Raw genomic sequence first — 16,758 nt, forward strand, 5'->3', positions numbered from 1 at the left:
CAGTACAGTTGTGGCAATGCTGCTGTTACTAGTGTTATTTAAGTATTCTGTCCATTCTGCTGAACTTCCTAACACAAAACACAGTCTTTGTTGCAAAAGATAATCTCTTCTTTTGACAACTTAAAGGGTAAATAATAATTTTTTATGCCATAATGCATCATGAAAATTAAGATTTGCTTATTTTACATTTCTGCAAGAAGTCTGATTTAAAACTATGGGTATATTTTTGAGAGATTATTTTATATTTTATAGAGAAATAGATTTTAGAAGAATAGGAAAGAACAGAGAACATATTCTAATTTGAAAGTGATTTTAACATAGTTTAATTTAAACGAATTTCACTTTTACACAAGAATATAGCTTCTTTCACATTAACATAAATGAATGACAGCCAAGTATCTGTGCTAAACTTTATGCTAAAATTGGCTTGGATTGCCCTATACCCCAAGAATTATAAGGACCTCTGCTTCCAAACAATAGCTTGATATTAGTACAGATTCAGCATACCAAGCAAACAACCTTAACTGGTGATACTCACTTTCAAGGGCAGGCAGGAGAGTAGTAATTTTTCAGAAACATGTATCCTGCTGCTAGCAATAAGCAAGACAAAGTGACTTTAGAGTCAGACACACCAAAGTTCAAATGCTGGCTCCAAAAGTTATCAGTGGAATGACTTCAACCTCTCCAAGTTTTCTCATCTATAAAATAGGGATACTAACACCAACTTTATGAGTTGTCATACAGAAAAATCAGAAACATGTAATATATGTAAGCAGTGACTAATATATAGTAATTGCTTGTGTTAGTAGTAATAGACCAGTGATGCTCAGCCCTTGCTCAAGATGCCCTAGGATCCACCAATTATCTCAAGAGGTCATAAGATTGTCAAAATAAAAATCAATATTAACTCACCTTATTTAAAAAATACATAACCTATATTATTAAAGGGATGTGTGGAAATGCCATCAAAGAAAACAATGGGTTACATGTTGGCACTTCTAAAAGATGAGATTTCATGTCATAAACTCTTCTAAGAGAAACAGTTGAAGAATATAGAAATTTTTGGAAGTGAATGCAAACTATAAAAGAATGATAGTTCGTTATTCCCCATACATTTGGGACAGTGTTAGAGAATCTTTTTATTTTATTAATTAAGACTGTCTGAGAAAATATTTTAAGGTCAAACAGTAGGGCTTTTTTATCTTCTACCTGAGGTAGATGTTTTTAATAAGATTATTTTATTAACCTGCAATAAGGGGCAGTGAATACAGAGGATTTGTATCCAAAGATTTGGTGAACTCTGACCCTGGCTTTAAACTGGTGTGCAACTCTAAGTACTAAAGTTTATAATCCCTTTGAACTCAAATTTAATCATTTAAAATAATCTATTTAGCATGACATGCAGAGAGTGATCAATAGGTACTGTTCATATGTTAAAAGATAGAAGTAATGTTATCTATATTTAATTCTCTGTACAATCTAATTAGTCATGCTATTATTCCTGTGTACAACCAAATTTAGGATTTTAATGTTGTATTTAATTTAAAACTCTGATTCATAACTACTTTATCTATTAAGCAGCATTTACATTTAGTCTAGAAGATTAAGTAACATGATACTTGAATATAATACCTTGTGAATGAAGTAGTTAGTAAATAAATACTGAGCTGATAATATGTTATTTATAATTTCAGAATATCTTCTGACCAAAAACAAAAATGAGTGTTGTAGAAACAAGTTACTGTCATCTTTTGCTATGTTTTGCAAGAAGCACTAGTAGACTAAAATTTAACCTGTTAAGACTACGTCATTTATTCAAAAAGAGGAGACGAGCTTCTTAGGTGGATACTAGGGAAAGGGCAGACCCCCAAAGCACTAGAGAACTTTAAAAAGTAATTCAAAGAAATTCAGCTGAAAGAACATCTTAGGAATGATTAAGGACCTAGGGAATGGATGCTATTATCTTCAGTATGTACCAATGACATAATATTAATAATAAATAATTGCTTTCCTCAGCTTGGTGTATTAGAAGGAGGGTGAATAGAACAGCCCTGCTTAGAAGGAAGTATCCAAAAAACAAAACCAGAAGACTCATGCTTACTTGAATCTGTGGCATTTCTGCTCTACTTAGACATTTGAGAAACATCCAATTTATGACAATTGTTAAAATTCTAACTTTCAAAACCCAGGTCAAGTGACATGCTGTTCTACAATATTTTTTCTCATTTTGAATATTTCTATAGCATTTCTTGTCTTTCTTGAGGCATTTGTTCTGGGTTTTTATAGGACATAGTTGCATGTTTTTGTTTATAACCAAATTAGACACAAACACACATTGAGAGTGACTGTGTCTTTACTCACTATCCTCTAAAGCATTTTCTAGCAGGGCATTAATAAACATTGATTTAAAAAAAAAAGAGTAGAGCATTGACAAAGAATAAAGTACAGTAATTTTCCCAAGATATGAAATAAAATATCCCTACTATTCCACCCCCATTTTTTCTTTTCTTTTCTTTTTCTCTTTCTTTTAAAAAATGTTTAGTCAAATTTAATTCAATCCTTATAATCCTTTCACTTTCTTAACCTTTTACTTCTCATATTTCAAAGTCAAGTACGGGCAGAAATGTGTACAAATTATCTTTTCATGCAAATTTGTGGGAAGTCTGAATCTATTTTAGATCTGTTGGCATTAGTGTAAGTATTTGGGCATAAAGTTTACAGTAGTAAGAAGATCATGGTTAAAATTTCTGTCCCTAGATATTTCTACCAAGAAAGGATAGTGACAGCAGGAGCTTTGGGAACAGAATTACATGGTGGGTTGTTGCCAAACTGGAGACTGTTGCTGGGGAGAAATATGTGATGTATACAACTGATACCCTGGAGAGTTTTTTTAAAAAAATAGTACAAAGGAACCCAAGATTTTGCTGCCTTTTGTCAGTGAACACCTATTATCTTCTGTCTTGCTTCCTGCCCTCCCTTCCATCCTCCATCTCTTTCTTCTTTCCTTCCTTCTTCCCTCCTTCCCTTCATCTCCTTCACGCTCTGTTTCCCCAACCCCCACCAAATGTTTCAATTTCCCATTTTGGTAAGTGTTAGCACACAATAGTATTTTGTTAGCAAGTGAACTAAACAAATTAAAGATTGGGCTTCAGGGATTCCCTGGTGGTCCAGTGGTTAAGAATCCATCTTGCAATGTGGGGGACGCCAGTTTGATCCCTGGTCGGGGAATTAAGATCCCACAAGCCGCGGGACAACTAAGCCCGCAAGCTGCAACTACTGAGCTCATGAGCTCTGTAGCCCGCACACAGCAACAAAGAGCCTGCGCGCCACAACTAAGACCAGACACAGCCCAAAAAAGAAAAAAAAAGAAAAAAAGATTGGGCTTCAGAGTCTTTAATGGCTGAAGACAGAGATGTACTAGGGAATTACTAAATGACTATTGAGCCATAAATTTGTGGATTAGTGAAAGCTAGAGCAGATCATAAATCAACCTTTAAGTGGTTAAGACAAAGTGCACCAAGAACTGACAAAAGAAATTCAGGATCTGTATTCAAGTGTAAGAATTTTCCTGAGGGTCAGATGGCTAATACAGTAGGGAACAATAAGTTTCAACTATCAGTTTAAAGAGTATAGTCACATTGCTCAGGAAATTCAGTCTCAAACAGCCTAAGATTGCCAAAATAGTTTAAGAACTATCTGAGCAAAACTAAGAATTTTACCATCTACCATCCCAAATAACTTTTTATTTGTATTCTTGAACAAAGGCCAGAATTTTTTTTTATCTGGTTCTCATTATTCACATTGCTGAAGTATCAGAAGATATTAACTGGGAAAATATTGAGGTGATTTCACAATTTCTCAGGAATTCAGGTTTCCCAACTTGAAACTGAGCCATAGCAACTCTTCAAATTCTCTGCAAATTTCATTAAAAAAATAAGCAGTCTCAATATATTTAATCAGAACATTTTTTCTCCCAGTTTACTTTTTCTTCTGTACACTACATGACATTATTAGAAATCCACTTTAACAAAACCCACTCCTTTTTCCCCATAAAAATAACAATTAATTTACATTTGATCATTGCATAAAGAGACTGATCCTCTACCAAGAAGTCTTTCAATCATGAAAAGTGAAAACGGGGATTATTATAAAGGTCTGTTTGTGACTTATGAAGTTTATTCTGTAGGTACATAAGACTCAATTCTATATTTAATTTACAGGTTTTTTTTCTGCCAAACTAGTACTTAACCTATATTCTATTGCTATAAATTAATGCAATAAGATACTAGATAATATTCATTAATAAGAATATCCTAAAAAGAAAAGTTTAAAATTACCTACTGACAAATATTTTGAAATAGGTTGTAGCAGCTTTCTTTCTTTTTTTTTTAAAAACTTTTTATTTTATATTGGAGTATAGCCAATCAACAATGTTGTGATAGTTTCAGGTGCACAGCAAAGCGACTCAGCCATACCTATACATGTATCCATTCTCCCCCAAACTCCCCTCCCGTCTATGTAGCAGCTTTCTTTTAAATCATAAAGACACATAAGATTATTTTCAAACTTTTTTGAAAAAATCAATAGCTTTTAGAATACTAGATGTAAATACTATATTTAGGCTCTCCTAGTTTACATATACATTTAAATAAATTTTATGCTCTTTTGCAAGATATTGGTCCTATAGGATTTTAAACAAATACAAGTTTTCATGTTTCTAGAAGCTTTATAATCAAGATAAAATGACTTTTAACATTATTAAAAAAATTAAGCCTTAAAAATAGACTTTCATTCTCATTTTTCTTAACTAAGTTGTAGTTGACCTTTTGCCTAGGCAACAGTAAATTTCATAATTAAGAAAAAGTTTCCTAGTGATTTATGTTTGTTGCAAAATAACATAGGTCTCCTGAGGGCAAAGACTAGAATTTTTGCACTTTTTTTCTTTTTTTTCCACTTTTAAAAACTGTGGTAAAATACATGTAAAATAAAATTTACCATATTAACCATTTTTAAGTGTACAGCTCAGTGATATTTTTTCCAGGTTTACTGAGATAAAATTGACATATAACATGGTGTAAGTTCAAGTTATAAACATGTTGATTTGATATACTTACATACAGCAAAATAATTATCACCGTATTGTTACCTGACACTTCTATTACTCACATAATTACCACTTTTTTTGTGTGGTGAGAACATTGGTCTACTCTCTTAACAACTACCAGTATATAATGTGTTATTAACTCTGATCACAATGGTGTGTATTAAATTCCCTGAGTTTATTCAACTTCTTACTGTAAGTTTGTACTCTGGACCAACATCTCCCCATTCCCCCCACTCTCCAGCTCCTGGTAACCACCATTCTACTCTGTTTCTACAAGTTCAGCTTTTTTAGATTCCACATATAGGTGATATCAATACAGTATTTATCTTTCTCTGTCAGACTTATTTCACTTATGTTGTCACAAATGTCAGGATTTCCTTTTTCATGGCTTAAGAATATTCCATTGTATATACATACATACCATATCTCTTTCTATTCATCTGTTGACAGACATTTAGGTTGTTTTCATATTTTGGCTATTGTGAATCATGCCTCAATGAACATGGGAGTTTAGATCGTACAGTAGTTCTATTTTTAATTTTTTGAGGAAACTCCATACTGCTTTACATAGTGGCTCCATCAACTTACATTCTCACTAGGAGTTCATAGGCGTTCCCTTTTCTCTACATCCTTGCCAATACCTGTTATTTCTTATCTTTTGAGATTAGCCACTCAGACAGGTGATACTTCATTGTGGTCTGACTTGCATTTCCCTGATGATTAGTGACGTTGAGCACCTCTTCATGTACCTGTTGGACAATCTGTATATCTTCTTTGGAAAAATGTCTATTAAGATCCTCTGCCCATTTTTAAACTGTACTGTTTTTTATTTCCTATTGAGTTGTATGAGCTCCTTATATATTGTGGATATTGACCTCTTATCAGATATAAGACTTGCAAATATTTCCTCCCATTCCATTAGTTGGCTTTTCATTTTGTTGATGGTTTCCTTCACTGTGTAGAAGATTTTTAGTTTGATGTAGTTCCACCTGCTGATTTTTGCTTTTATTGTTTGTGCTTTTGGTGTCATATCCAAAAAATCATTGCTCAGACCAATGTCAAGGAGTTTTTCCTATGTCTTAAGAGTTTTATGGTTTCTGGTCTTACATTTAAGTCTTTAATCCATTTCAAGTTCAGTTTTGTGAGTGGTGTAAGACAGAGGAAGTCCAATTTCATTTTTCTGCATGTGGTTATCCAATTTTGCCAATACCATTTATTGAAGAGATTATCCTTGAGTAGTCTTGACTCTCTTGGCAAATATTAATTGACCATATGCAAGCATTTATTTGTGGGCCCTCTATTCTCTTCCATTGGTTTATGTCTATTTTTATACTAGTACCATACTGTTTTGATGACTATAGCTTTGTAACAGAGTTTGAAAACAAGAAGTGTGATGCCTCCAACCATGTTCTTCTTTTTCATGATTGCTTTGACTATTCAGGGTCTTTTGTACTTCCACAAAAATTTTAGGATGGTTTTTTCTATTTCTGTGGAAAATGCCATTGAATTTTGATAAGAATTGCATTGAATCTATAGATGGCTTAGTGCAGTATGGACATTTTAATAATATTAATTATTTCAATCCATGAATATGGGATATCTTTCCAATTGTTTGTGTCTTCTTTAGTTTCTTTCCTCAAAGTCTTTCTTTCCTCAAAGTCTTATAGTTTTCAGTGTATAGGTCTTTCACTTCCTTGGTTAAATTTATTCTTAAATACTTTATTGTTTTTGATGCTATGGTAAATGGAATAGTTTTTCTTTATTTCTTTTCAGATAGTTTGTAGTTAGTGTATAGAAACACAATTGATTTCTGTATGTTGATTTTGTATCCTTCAACTTGACTGAATTCATTGATTTTTTTCTAAATGTTTTTGGTTAAGTCTTTAGGATTTTCTACATGAAAGATCATATTACCTGCAAAGACAATTCTACTTCTTCCCTTCTGGTTTGAATATCTCTATTTCTTTGTCTTGTCTGATTGCTCTATCTAAGATTTCCAGTACTTTGTTGAATGAGAATGTTCAGAGTGGGCACCCTTGTCTTGTTCCTGATCTTAGAGGGAGAGCTTTCATTCTTTCACCATTGAATGCGATATTAACTCTGAGTTTGTCAAATGTGGCCATTATTATGTTGAAGTATGTTCCTTCTAGATCCAGTTTGTTGAGAGTTAATATTATGAAAGGATATTGCATTTTGTCAAATGCTTTTTCAGCATCTATTGAGATGATCATATGATATTTGTTTTTCATTCTATTAATGTGGTGTATCATATTTATTGATTTGCAATGTTAAACCATCTTTGCATCCCAGGGATAGGCTAAAGGCTCATCAATATTATCTTTACAAATAATCAGTTCTTAGTTTTATCAATCTTTTCTATTGGTCTTCTGGTTTCTATTTCATTTATTTCTGCTCTTCTCTTTATTATTTCCTTCCTTCTGCAAACTTTGGACTTTATTTGTTCTTCTTTTTCTAGTTCCTTTGAGATGTAAAGTTAGTTACTTGAGATCTCTTTTTTTCTTAACTTATTGCTATAAATATCCCTTTTAGAACTGCTGTTGCCGCATCAGATAGGTTTTCATATACTGTATTTCCATTTTCATTTCTTTCAAGATATTTTAATTTCTTTTTTGATTTCTTCTTTGATCCACTGGTTGCTCAAGAGTGTGTTGTTTAATTTCCACTATTTGTAAAATTTTCAGCTTTCCTCCTGTTATTGATTGCAAGTTTCATGTTGTTACAATGGGAAAAATACTTGGTATGATTTCAATCTTCTTAAATTTGCTAAGACTTATTTTGTGTCCTATCATATAATATTCTTAGAGAATGTTCCGGGCATGATTGAGAAGAAGTGTATTCTGCTGCCATAGGATGGAATGTCTGTATATGTCTACTAAATCCATTTGGTCTAAATATTGGTTCAAGTCCAATATTTCCCTGTTGATTTTCTGTCTGGATGATCTACCCACTGTTGAAAGTGGGGCAGTGAAGTCCCTGACTATTAATTTATTGCTGTCTATCTCCCTTCAGATCTGCTAGTATTTGCTTAATATATTAAGGTGCTCTGATGTTGAGTGTACATATATTACAACTGTTATGTCTTCTTGATGAATTGACCCCATTTTTATTATATAATGACCTTCTTTGTCTCTTTTTAGCAATTTTGGCTTAAAATCTAATTTTTCTGATATAAGTATAATTATCCCTGCTCTCTTTTGGTTTCCATTTAGATGGAATAACTTTTTCCATCCTTTCACTTTCAGTCTATGTGTGTCTTTAAAGCTGAAATGAGTGTCTTATAATGTCTTATAATGCAAATAAGTTGGGTCTTTTTTTTCATCCATCCAGCCATTCTATGTCTTTTGATTGGAGAAGTCAATATATTTACATTTAGACTAGTTATTGACAGGTAAGGATTTACTAATGTCATCTTATTGTTTTCTGGTTGTTTTGTCTCTTGTTCCTTTCTTCCTCTCATGTAGCCTTCCTTTGTGAATTGGTGATTTTCTGTAGTGGTATGCTCTGATTTCCTTCTCTTTATCTATTGTGAATCTACTGTAGGTTTTTGCTTTCTGGTTCCTATGAGGCATATATAAAACTTCTTGCAAGTTTTACTCTCCCCCTTTTATGTTTTTAATGTCATAATTTTCCTCTTTTTATATTGTGTATTCATTAATAAATTGTACTATAGTTATTTTAATACTCTTGTCCTTTAACCTTTATACTAAGAGTTAGATGGTTAACACACCACCATAATACAGTATTAGAGTATTATGAATTTGACTATATATTTACATTTACCAGGGTTGTATATTTTCATATGTTTTCCTGTTACTAATTAGCAGCCTTTCATTTCAATTTGAAGAATTCCTTTCAGCATTTCTTGTAAGGCATGTCTAATGAACATGAATTCCCTCAGCTTTTATTTGTCTGGGAAAATATTTCTCCTTCATCTCTGAAGGCTAGCTTTGCTGATAATGCACTTTCTTAAGTCTGAGAAATGTCTTTTATTGCTCAGGGTATAGCTATATTTAAGAACTGTATCTATATTATAAATGAAATCTAAAATAGTGAAAAATATAAAATTTATGTATACAATTTTATCTGCATTAAAAGAGTAGATTCTATGATGTAACAGAATATTTTCCTCATGATTCTATGCTTTAAAACCTAAATAAGAAATTAAAATCGGTCTACTTAATGCATTAATGTCTGAAACTTAAACTTTGGCAGTATTATTTAGTTTTCAGATCCAGAACATTTCCCAAAAGTATTCTAAAGCACAGACAGAAAGAGACAGTGATTCTGCTGTCTGTTATCTATTTTGTGTTAAATATAAGTATTCATAGCACTGCTCACATCCAATATTTTTTTACTGCCAATACAGTTCTTCATCCTTCTACACTTCAGATAGTTTCCTACTACTCTGATAGGTCTTACTTTAAAGAAAAAACCCCACAAAGCCTCATCTGCATAATTACAACATATGATCTAAAAATTAGTCCATTGGGCAGGACTGTACAAACACTTTCTAACAAAGGAAGAAGAGGAAGAGAGATGTGATGGCATCATACTTGATGTAACTTTTATATTTGCTCTTGTAATATAATTTCAGCATAGGTGCTCTACTACGTTCCACAGAATAGTCCTCTAACACAGTAGGAGTACTGTTGTGATGTCGACCTAACCCAGGGTGATGACAGATGGAAAAATTACTGGGTCAGATGAATTTAATTTTAATTTTATTTAAATTTAATTTTCTCTCACCCACAATGAATATTCCAAATTTTCAAGTATAACTTTCTGTTTAGACATCTGTAAATTGTTATGAAGGCAGATAGTTTAAAACTTCAGAAGAAAAATGTTCCTTTTAAATATTTCTATGCTTACTTTTACCCTCATTATTAGAGTAAAATATTTTTAATTAAGGTAGTTTCAAATCATTAATTAATTATATAACAGAATTGTGATAAAGATTATTTCACAGAGGCTCTTAAAACATAATTGAACAATTTTAGAACATATGAACATATGCAGCCTGATGGAAAGACTACTATACTATCCAAGAACTATTAATTTTTTTGTGAGAAGAGATAATCTGACATCTAAGGCAATATACTTACTCTTTGGACTAGCCTGCTACTCCTTTAGACTAACATCTATAGTCTTTGAATGTTCATTACAATGATGTGAAAATGAAAAGAATTGTTATTATCCTGGAAACTATTATAATCAAAGCAGTAATAAAACTTTTAGGATAATTTTTATTTCCTTAATTGCATCTCTCAATAAAAACATGCTTAAAGATTACCTACAGAAGAGCTTAAGGAATCAAGATAATTCAAAAGTAAAAGGAAATTGTTCATTGTGATATAAGAAACTTTACCTACCTTTGTGGAATATAGAACATATGTTGTGGAGGTGGTTTATATAGGATTCCTTCATACACAGGCCAGAGCCCACTTAAAATTCTGAAGAGAGAACTTTTCCCACAACCATTGGGACCAGTTATCAAAAGATGCATTCCTTCTTCTACCTAACATAAGAAATAAAATTAGAAATTACAATATGTAAAAATGGTTTCATTTGGCAGCATTTAAAAGGGATTTGTTTTTAAACTTTCAAACACATGATAACCTAGGATGGGCAAGGAATCAAAGAAAAATATATCAGGATTGAGACCATCAAATCTGGCTTTTGACTATGCTCTGACGCTAAAAGCATCACAAAATAATCCAATTCCAAAGAAATGGATCTTCTTCAAATGAGCACTGACTTCCCAAAATTTTCATTGAGGTCTTGCCATCACATACTACACAAATACATAGGAACATAACCACGTGGAAATAAGAAATTGGAAAAATTTAATTTAAATTAAAATAGATTGAATTTATTTTATTTATATTAATATTTGATTAAATTTACTTCAATTAAGATACAACTTTGTTGTATTTGTAAGTTGGAGTTCTACAAGTCAGCTGGGTTGTTTAATTCAGTAGTCTGAAATGTTACAGAAATTACAAAAGCCCATAATGAGAGACATAAAATGATTCTAATTTTGGTTTATTCACAGATGGAGAAAATACATTTATGAAATTAAGACAGAGACAAGCAAGAAGACTGTAATTTAGTCTTATGTCTAGGGATGAATTAAGCTATTTATTGATTGTTGATTGGATGATTCTCTTAGAATCTTTCAGCTTATTTATCATTTAAACAGTTAAATTTCATGACTTCTTATTCCACCCAATAGGATCAGGAAGTTGTCAATGTGCTATCTTAAAGGTATTGTAAGGGTCAAGAAAAAGGAACATTATTTAAAACTCTGATTTACTTCTAAGAACAAATGATATTTTATAATCAGTGACTAAATAATGAATATAGTATGAAAGTACAAGAGGCAGAAATTTACAGTATGCCTGTATATATAGCTTTGTACAGTATTAGATACATATATCTAAGGTCCATGATGTAGAATACATTATGTTGAAAACTCAAAGGTGAAAGAGCATTATATTACTTGTATTATGTCAGTATAAGGAACCATATCCATGTATATCCATTACTCATTTGCCGTGTATAACATAAGCTAAAATATTTTTGCTGAAAGAAGGTGGTAGGGAGAGGAAGCGGGGGAGGGAGGAAGGGAAGGAAAAAAAGCTTGATATGAAGGTTAGATAAAAGAACTAAGAATGTATGTAATAAATATATGTAAAGCAAAAATGGTTCAGATTTATATTCTAAGTAATTAGTCATTTCCTTGGCAAACATTGATTGAATATCTAAATGTGCTTGACATTCTTCTAGGCACAGAAGTTACAGTGCTGCTCAAGACAAAGTCCCTGTTCTTATGGAGCTTACATTTCAATGGCAAAGATGGCAATAAACACATGAACAAAAAATTAACTAGTCGTAAATGCTATTATGATAGCAAAAACGGAAGATGTGTTAGGGAAAGATGGTGGCATTGTGAGGTTGGCAGGGGAAGGGGGCTTCTTTTGATTAGGTGGTCAGGAAAGTCCTCTTTGAGGAGATACCATTTTGCCTTAGCCTGGTGACAAGAAGCAACAAGTAAGATGTGGTGGAAGAGCATTCCAGGCAATAAAGATAGCTACCACAAGGACATAAGACAGGTGCAAGCTTGAGTCTCTAAAATCTGACCACAGATATTTTTTCTCCCTAATTGTAGGCAAACTGAAATGCCATTTTAATAGAATAAAGTTAAAAAAAATCCTGGGAAGAACCCAGAAAGGGTTTTGTGATTTGCTCTGCTCTTTCAGTAGAGAGAGGATTAAGAAAGTTTAATTTTATAGAAGCATAAACACTTTTCAAATGATTTTTTAAAGGTATGTGCCATGGAAAAGGTATATAAACAAAATATTTAATAGGGTCATTCTCTACTAGGAATTCTCAGAAATTTAACACATTTTGAGTCATAATAGAAGACTTTTCTACATTCATATTATTTTTTAGCATAAGTTCTCTGATGTTTAGTAAACAGTGTGAGGCAAAAGAATTCCCACATTTACTGAAATTTTCTTCTCCAAATGGTTTTTTAATTCCAAAAGGCTAACATAAGAATGAGAATGTTTTCCTCTAGAAACCTGTTTATTTATCAATCCATGCAGAGGAAACAAAATTTTGTATTATACTTTGGGGACCTGAGACTTTAAATAAAACTCCCTGTCTGACTCAGAAATAAATAATTATCATAAAAGTATACTATATTAACATATACCTTTGTAGAACCTCAAAATTTATGACACTTTCACTAGATTAAGTATTTTAAAATTCATTTTATATAAAAATATACTGAGCTCTGAATTTTTTCACAGAAAGAGTGTTATGTGTCCACAATAATGTATTTAGTTAGTAGGTGGCAGAATTCAAGACTCTTCCTCTATTTAATAAATGGAGCAACAAGAATTGATATTATGAAACCTAACCTGATGAAAAACCTCTATACAAAATCATACATTAAAAATTGCTAAAGTATTAGCAAATAGTTAAATATCCCATGTAGGCCTCTTCAAAGGCTTTATTTTAAATCTACTTAAGATTATGCTGCATCATTAGCACCTTATTGCTACTCTACAGGTCCATTAATGGAAAAATAGAGCCCAACCAAATTGTAGTTAAAATACAATTTCTCTTACGTTTATTAACACAGAATTTCTCCCTTTTCAGTACTTCTCATCCTCTTCCAGCAGGCTTATGCATTTTCAAATATATCTTTAATAATTAAACCTAGGCTAAGGTCCATATTAAAATCATTAAATGCACATATAGGGTCATGTTTCTAATTCTGTTATCAAGTCCAATCATGTCATTGTTTGAACTAAGCACAGATAACTCCATTATACTTATCAGCAAATTATTTTGTACTTGAATTCCAAAATGTGTGTTTGAATTTTACAATACTTTAAATCAGGGTCTCAGATTTATTAGCTATTTTTGCACCTTAGTTTTTGTAATCAAGACAGAGTATTAAATAAAAAATAACTATTATTCTCAACAGAATTAAAAGCTAAATTCCAATTCATGAATCTTCTGATCATTTTTTCCTAATAGAAGATGTGATTATTGAAAATATAAATTAAATTTAGAGAATATAAACTTGCTGATGACTTCTCTCATATTTTAGTAAATATATAACAATATAGGCTTGTATTTTTTGAGTAACTCCTATAAGGAAAAAAAATAAAATGTATTTCCAGATATTAATTTCTGAAGAAATTTCCTATTGTTCCCAAAAGTTACTTTGTACATGTTCTCAGTGTACTCTAATTTTGATTTTCAACCAGGCCATAAAGCGGTAGAAATCAAATTTTTCTTTCTCTCTGCTTTCTGAGGAAGTCACTGCTTCTGTAATTGAGCCTCTATGCATACCTTTCTCGATTTCCCCTCCTTTCCATATGCTCCTCCAAGTATTTAATATAAAGTACATGAATTCTGAGTTGTTTTGTATTATTGTGTTCGCAACAATCAGAAGATTCTTGAATATCATCTTACTTTGAACTTTAGCTTGGAAGCCACCACTTCTCCCGTTGGTGTAATTATGGGAACATTTTCACAAATAATTCCATGATCCACATCAATAACTTTTCCTATAAGTTAAGGAAGAGTTTAGTTTCAAAAGCTATCATGTGTTATTGCTAATTAAATAACTTAAAGTATAATGTAGCATAACAGATAAATTCACTATAAAGATAATTCACATTAATGAATCATAGAAATAAATGTAAATATAGATATCTATATCTAAAGAAAGTCTAATGTAAATTTGCACATTTTGACATATCTATTTGGAAAATCTTTCTCAGAAATATTATTTTACTGTAATATGATGTTAATATCATAATGAGAGCAAAGCTAAACTCTATCTGGTATAACCCAGCCACACTGTTTATAACTACTTATTTCTCTCAATTAAACTTTCCTATAGAAAAAAAACAGTTGTAAAAAGGAAATTAAGACATAGAAAACTATAATTTTTAAAACTATAATAACCAAACCAAATGACAGAATGATGGAGAACAGTATGACATTAGCTCTAATTCTGTTATTTGAATTTTAAATGCAAACAATTCATTTTGCCATATGTGCAGTTTCTAAAAATAATTCTAGACATTTTGTCCTAAATAAAAGTAGCATAATATTTTTTATGGTAACATTAGTCACTACTTCTCAAAATGCAGCACTAACTTTAGGAATAACTGTTTAAATAACTAAATGTTGGTTCCTTACATCTGTTCAAAGCTATCTTCTAAAAAACTTTGGTTCTGTTGATAAACATTTAAATATAGAAAAAATATAAAAACATTTGAGTTTAATACCTTTGATTTCCAATGTCTCACTGAGGGGTAATTCTATGTTAACTCCACTCTTGCTATGGTTTTCAGACTCTTGCAAGACAGCAGTTCTCTTATAAATGCCTCTTTTTACTTCATCAAAGACCCAAAACATGTTGTATACTCGAGCAGTATAGCCTGCTAATTCAGTTATCTAAAACCAACATAGGGAGATAAAACAGTATACTCAAGACAGACTTTTAAACAAATATGCAATCATATAAGCTTCTTGATTTAATGTTAAAGATCCTATTTTATTATACTTGAAAAGTAGATAGTACATCTGATAACTAAAGCCAGTAACACTAAAAAACTTACCAAGAAAGCAGCATAGCAAGTTGACAGCTTAAGTTTGATTGGAATTAAAAAACACATAAAAATTATTCATTCAAGTCAGGGTTCAAAGTGAAATGTAAAGACTTCAGAATATTAGTTATTATTAGTTATTATTAGAGACTTAAAAATCTTTCAATCAATTTTCTGATTTGGCCCCTGTTTGCAAGAAAATTTGATTTCCAGAAATTAGAAGTTTTGTGAAAAGCTTAAATCCATTCAGTGAAATAATGATTCTTTATTTTGATATCTTTTTTCAATTAAAAATAGATTTTAAATAGAAGAAAAATGCATATTTTTCTTATTATGAAATGACATTTCTTAGTCAAACTGATTGTCAAAATTCCTAAGTTTAGCCAGAGAAAATACCCCTGCTAGTGGATACCAATATTGGGCGTGAGCTCAGTGAAAAGCTTTAAATCCTTTTCAGTCCAAATCCCACAAAATTCAGCTTCTTTTCAAGCCAAACATGATTTATATGCCCAAAGAAAAATATTAAATATGACTTTTTTTCTAGATGAGATAAATCTCTGCTTTAGTTCAAAAGGCTCAATAGAGTGGTATATTGCTCCTATTCTGCCAGTTGTCCAATTTAGGTTGAATCTCTGCTGCTTTTCTATTAAAAGAACACCTTGTTATCAAGGTGACTCATCTGAAAGGTGACTCATGGCCTGTCAAGACCATCTTTCTCAGTGAAAAGGAAGCAACAAAAACCATTCCCTTACAGAACTGTTTAGTAGGAAATTGGTATCAATAAGCAAGGCATGTCACTAATAAATGTCTCTTAAACAATAAACTATGGACTAATACATTACCAACATTGTGTAAGATTTTTGTGTGTGCAAAACTTAAACAGTGAATGAGCAGGTATTATTGTTAAAAGCTTTCTACCACATGTCTCTACTGTGTGAGAGGTCTATAATTAGATTAGTATTTCATTTCTATATATTAATGTTATAGCTATTATATAGGATAATTTCTAAACTGTTATCTAGAAGAATCTCTTGAGTTCCCAAGTAGAGGAAATCAGAACTAAGGATTAACAAAATATGGATCCAAAAGAAACCTAAGTAAATATAGTTGCATTAAAAAAGTCTGAAACAAATGTGGAGGTCAATTAAAGAAAGGCAGGAGGCATTGAGTTAGTAGACCAGGATGCAGGGATGAATGGGCAAAGAGTGTCAAAAAAAAAAAAGAAATGAGAATGTGACTGTGGACAAATTACTTTGGGATATAAGACAAGGGGGTTTGTCTAAAAAGAAACCTTGTTCCCTCTAGAGCTAGTGGAGAATCCATGATGCTTTCATGTGCTTTCACAGGAGTAATAAGATTCTTTAGAAGTAAAAGTTCTATGATTCAATGTACATACAGGCAAAATGAATTGAATGTGAGATATATAAAAATTTTGATTTCTCATTTAACTTTAATAATAAGTAATTTATTAGCTGAAAAAGCTATCCCCAAAACTGT

At 31.6% G+C, this 16,758-nt stretch overlaps 1 protein-coding gene across 4 annotated transcripts in view; it reads right to left on the reverse strand.

The window, feature by feature from the left end:
* ABCD2 (ATP binding cassette subfamily D member 2) overlaps positions 1-16,758 on the reverse strand; it is a 77,627-nt gene that overhangs the window by 43,796 nt on the left and 17,073 nt on the right. For all 4 annotated transcript variants that reach the window (XM_060026164.1, XM_060026163.1, XM_060026162.1 and 1 more), the window contains 3 exons: positions 14,941-15,109; positions 14,117-14,211; positions 10,495-10,640 (listed from right to left, as the gene is read on the reverse strand). In XM_060026164.1, coding sequence (XP_059882147.1) covers positions 10,495-10,640; positions 14,117-14,211; positions 14,941-15,109 — 410 coding nt within the window. The remainder of the gene's footprint in view (positions 1-10,494; positions 10,641-14,116; positions 14,212-14,940; positions 15,110-16,758) is intronic.

This window comes from Delphinus delphis, chromosome 11 (genome assembly GCF_949987515.2).
Source record: "Delphinus delphis chromosome 11, mDelDel1.2, whole genome shotgun sequence".
NCBI lineage: Eukaryota > Metazoa > Chordata > Mammalia > Artiodactyla > Delphinidae > Delphinus > Delphinus delphis.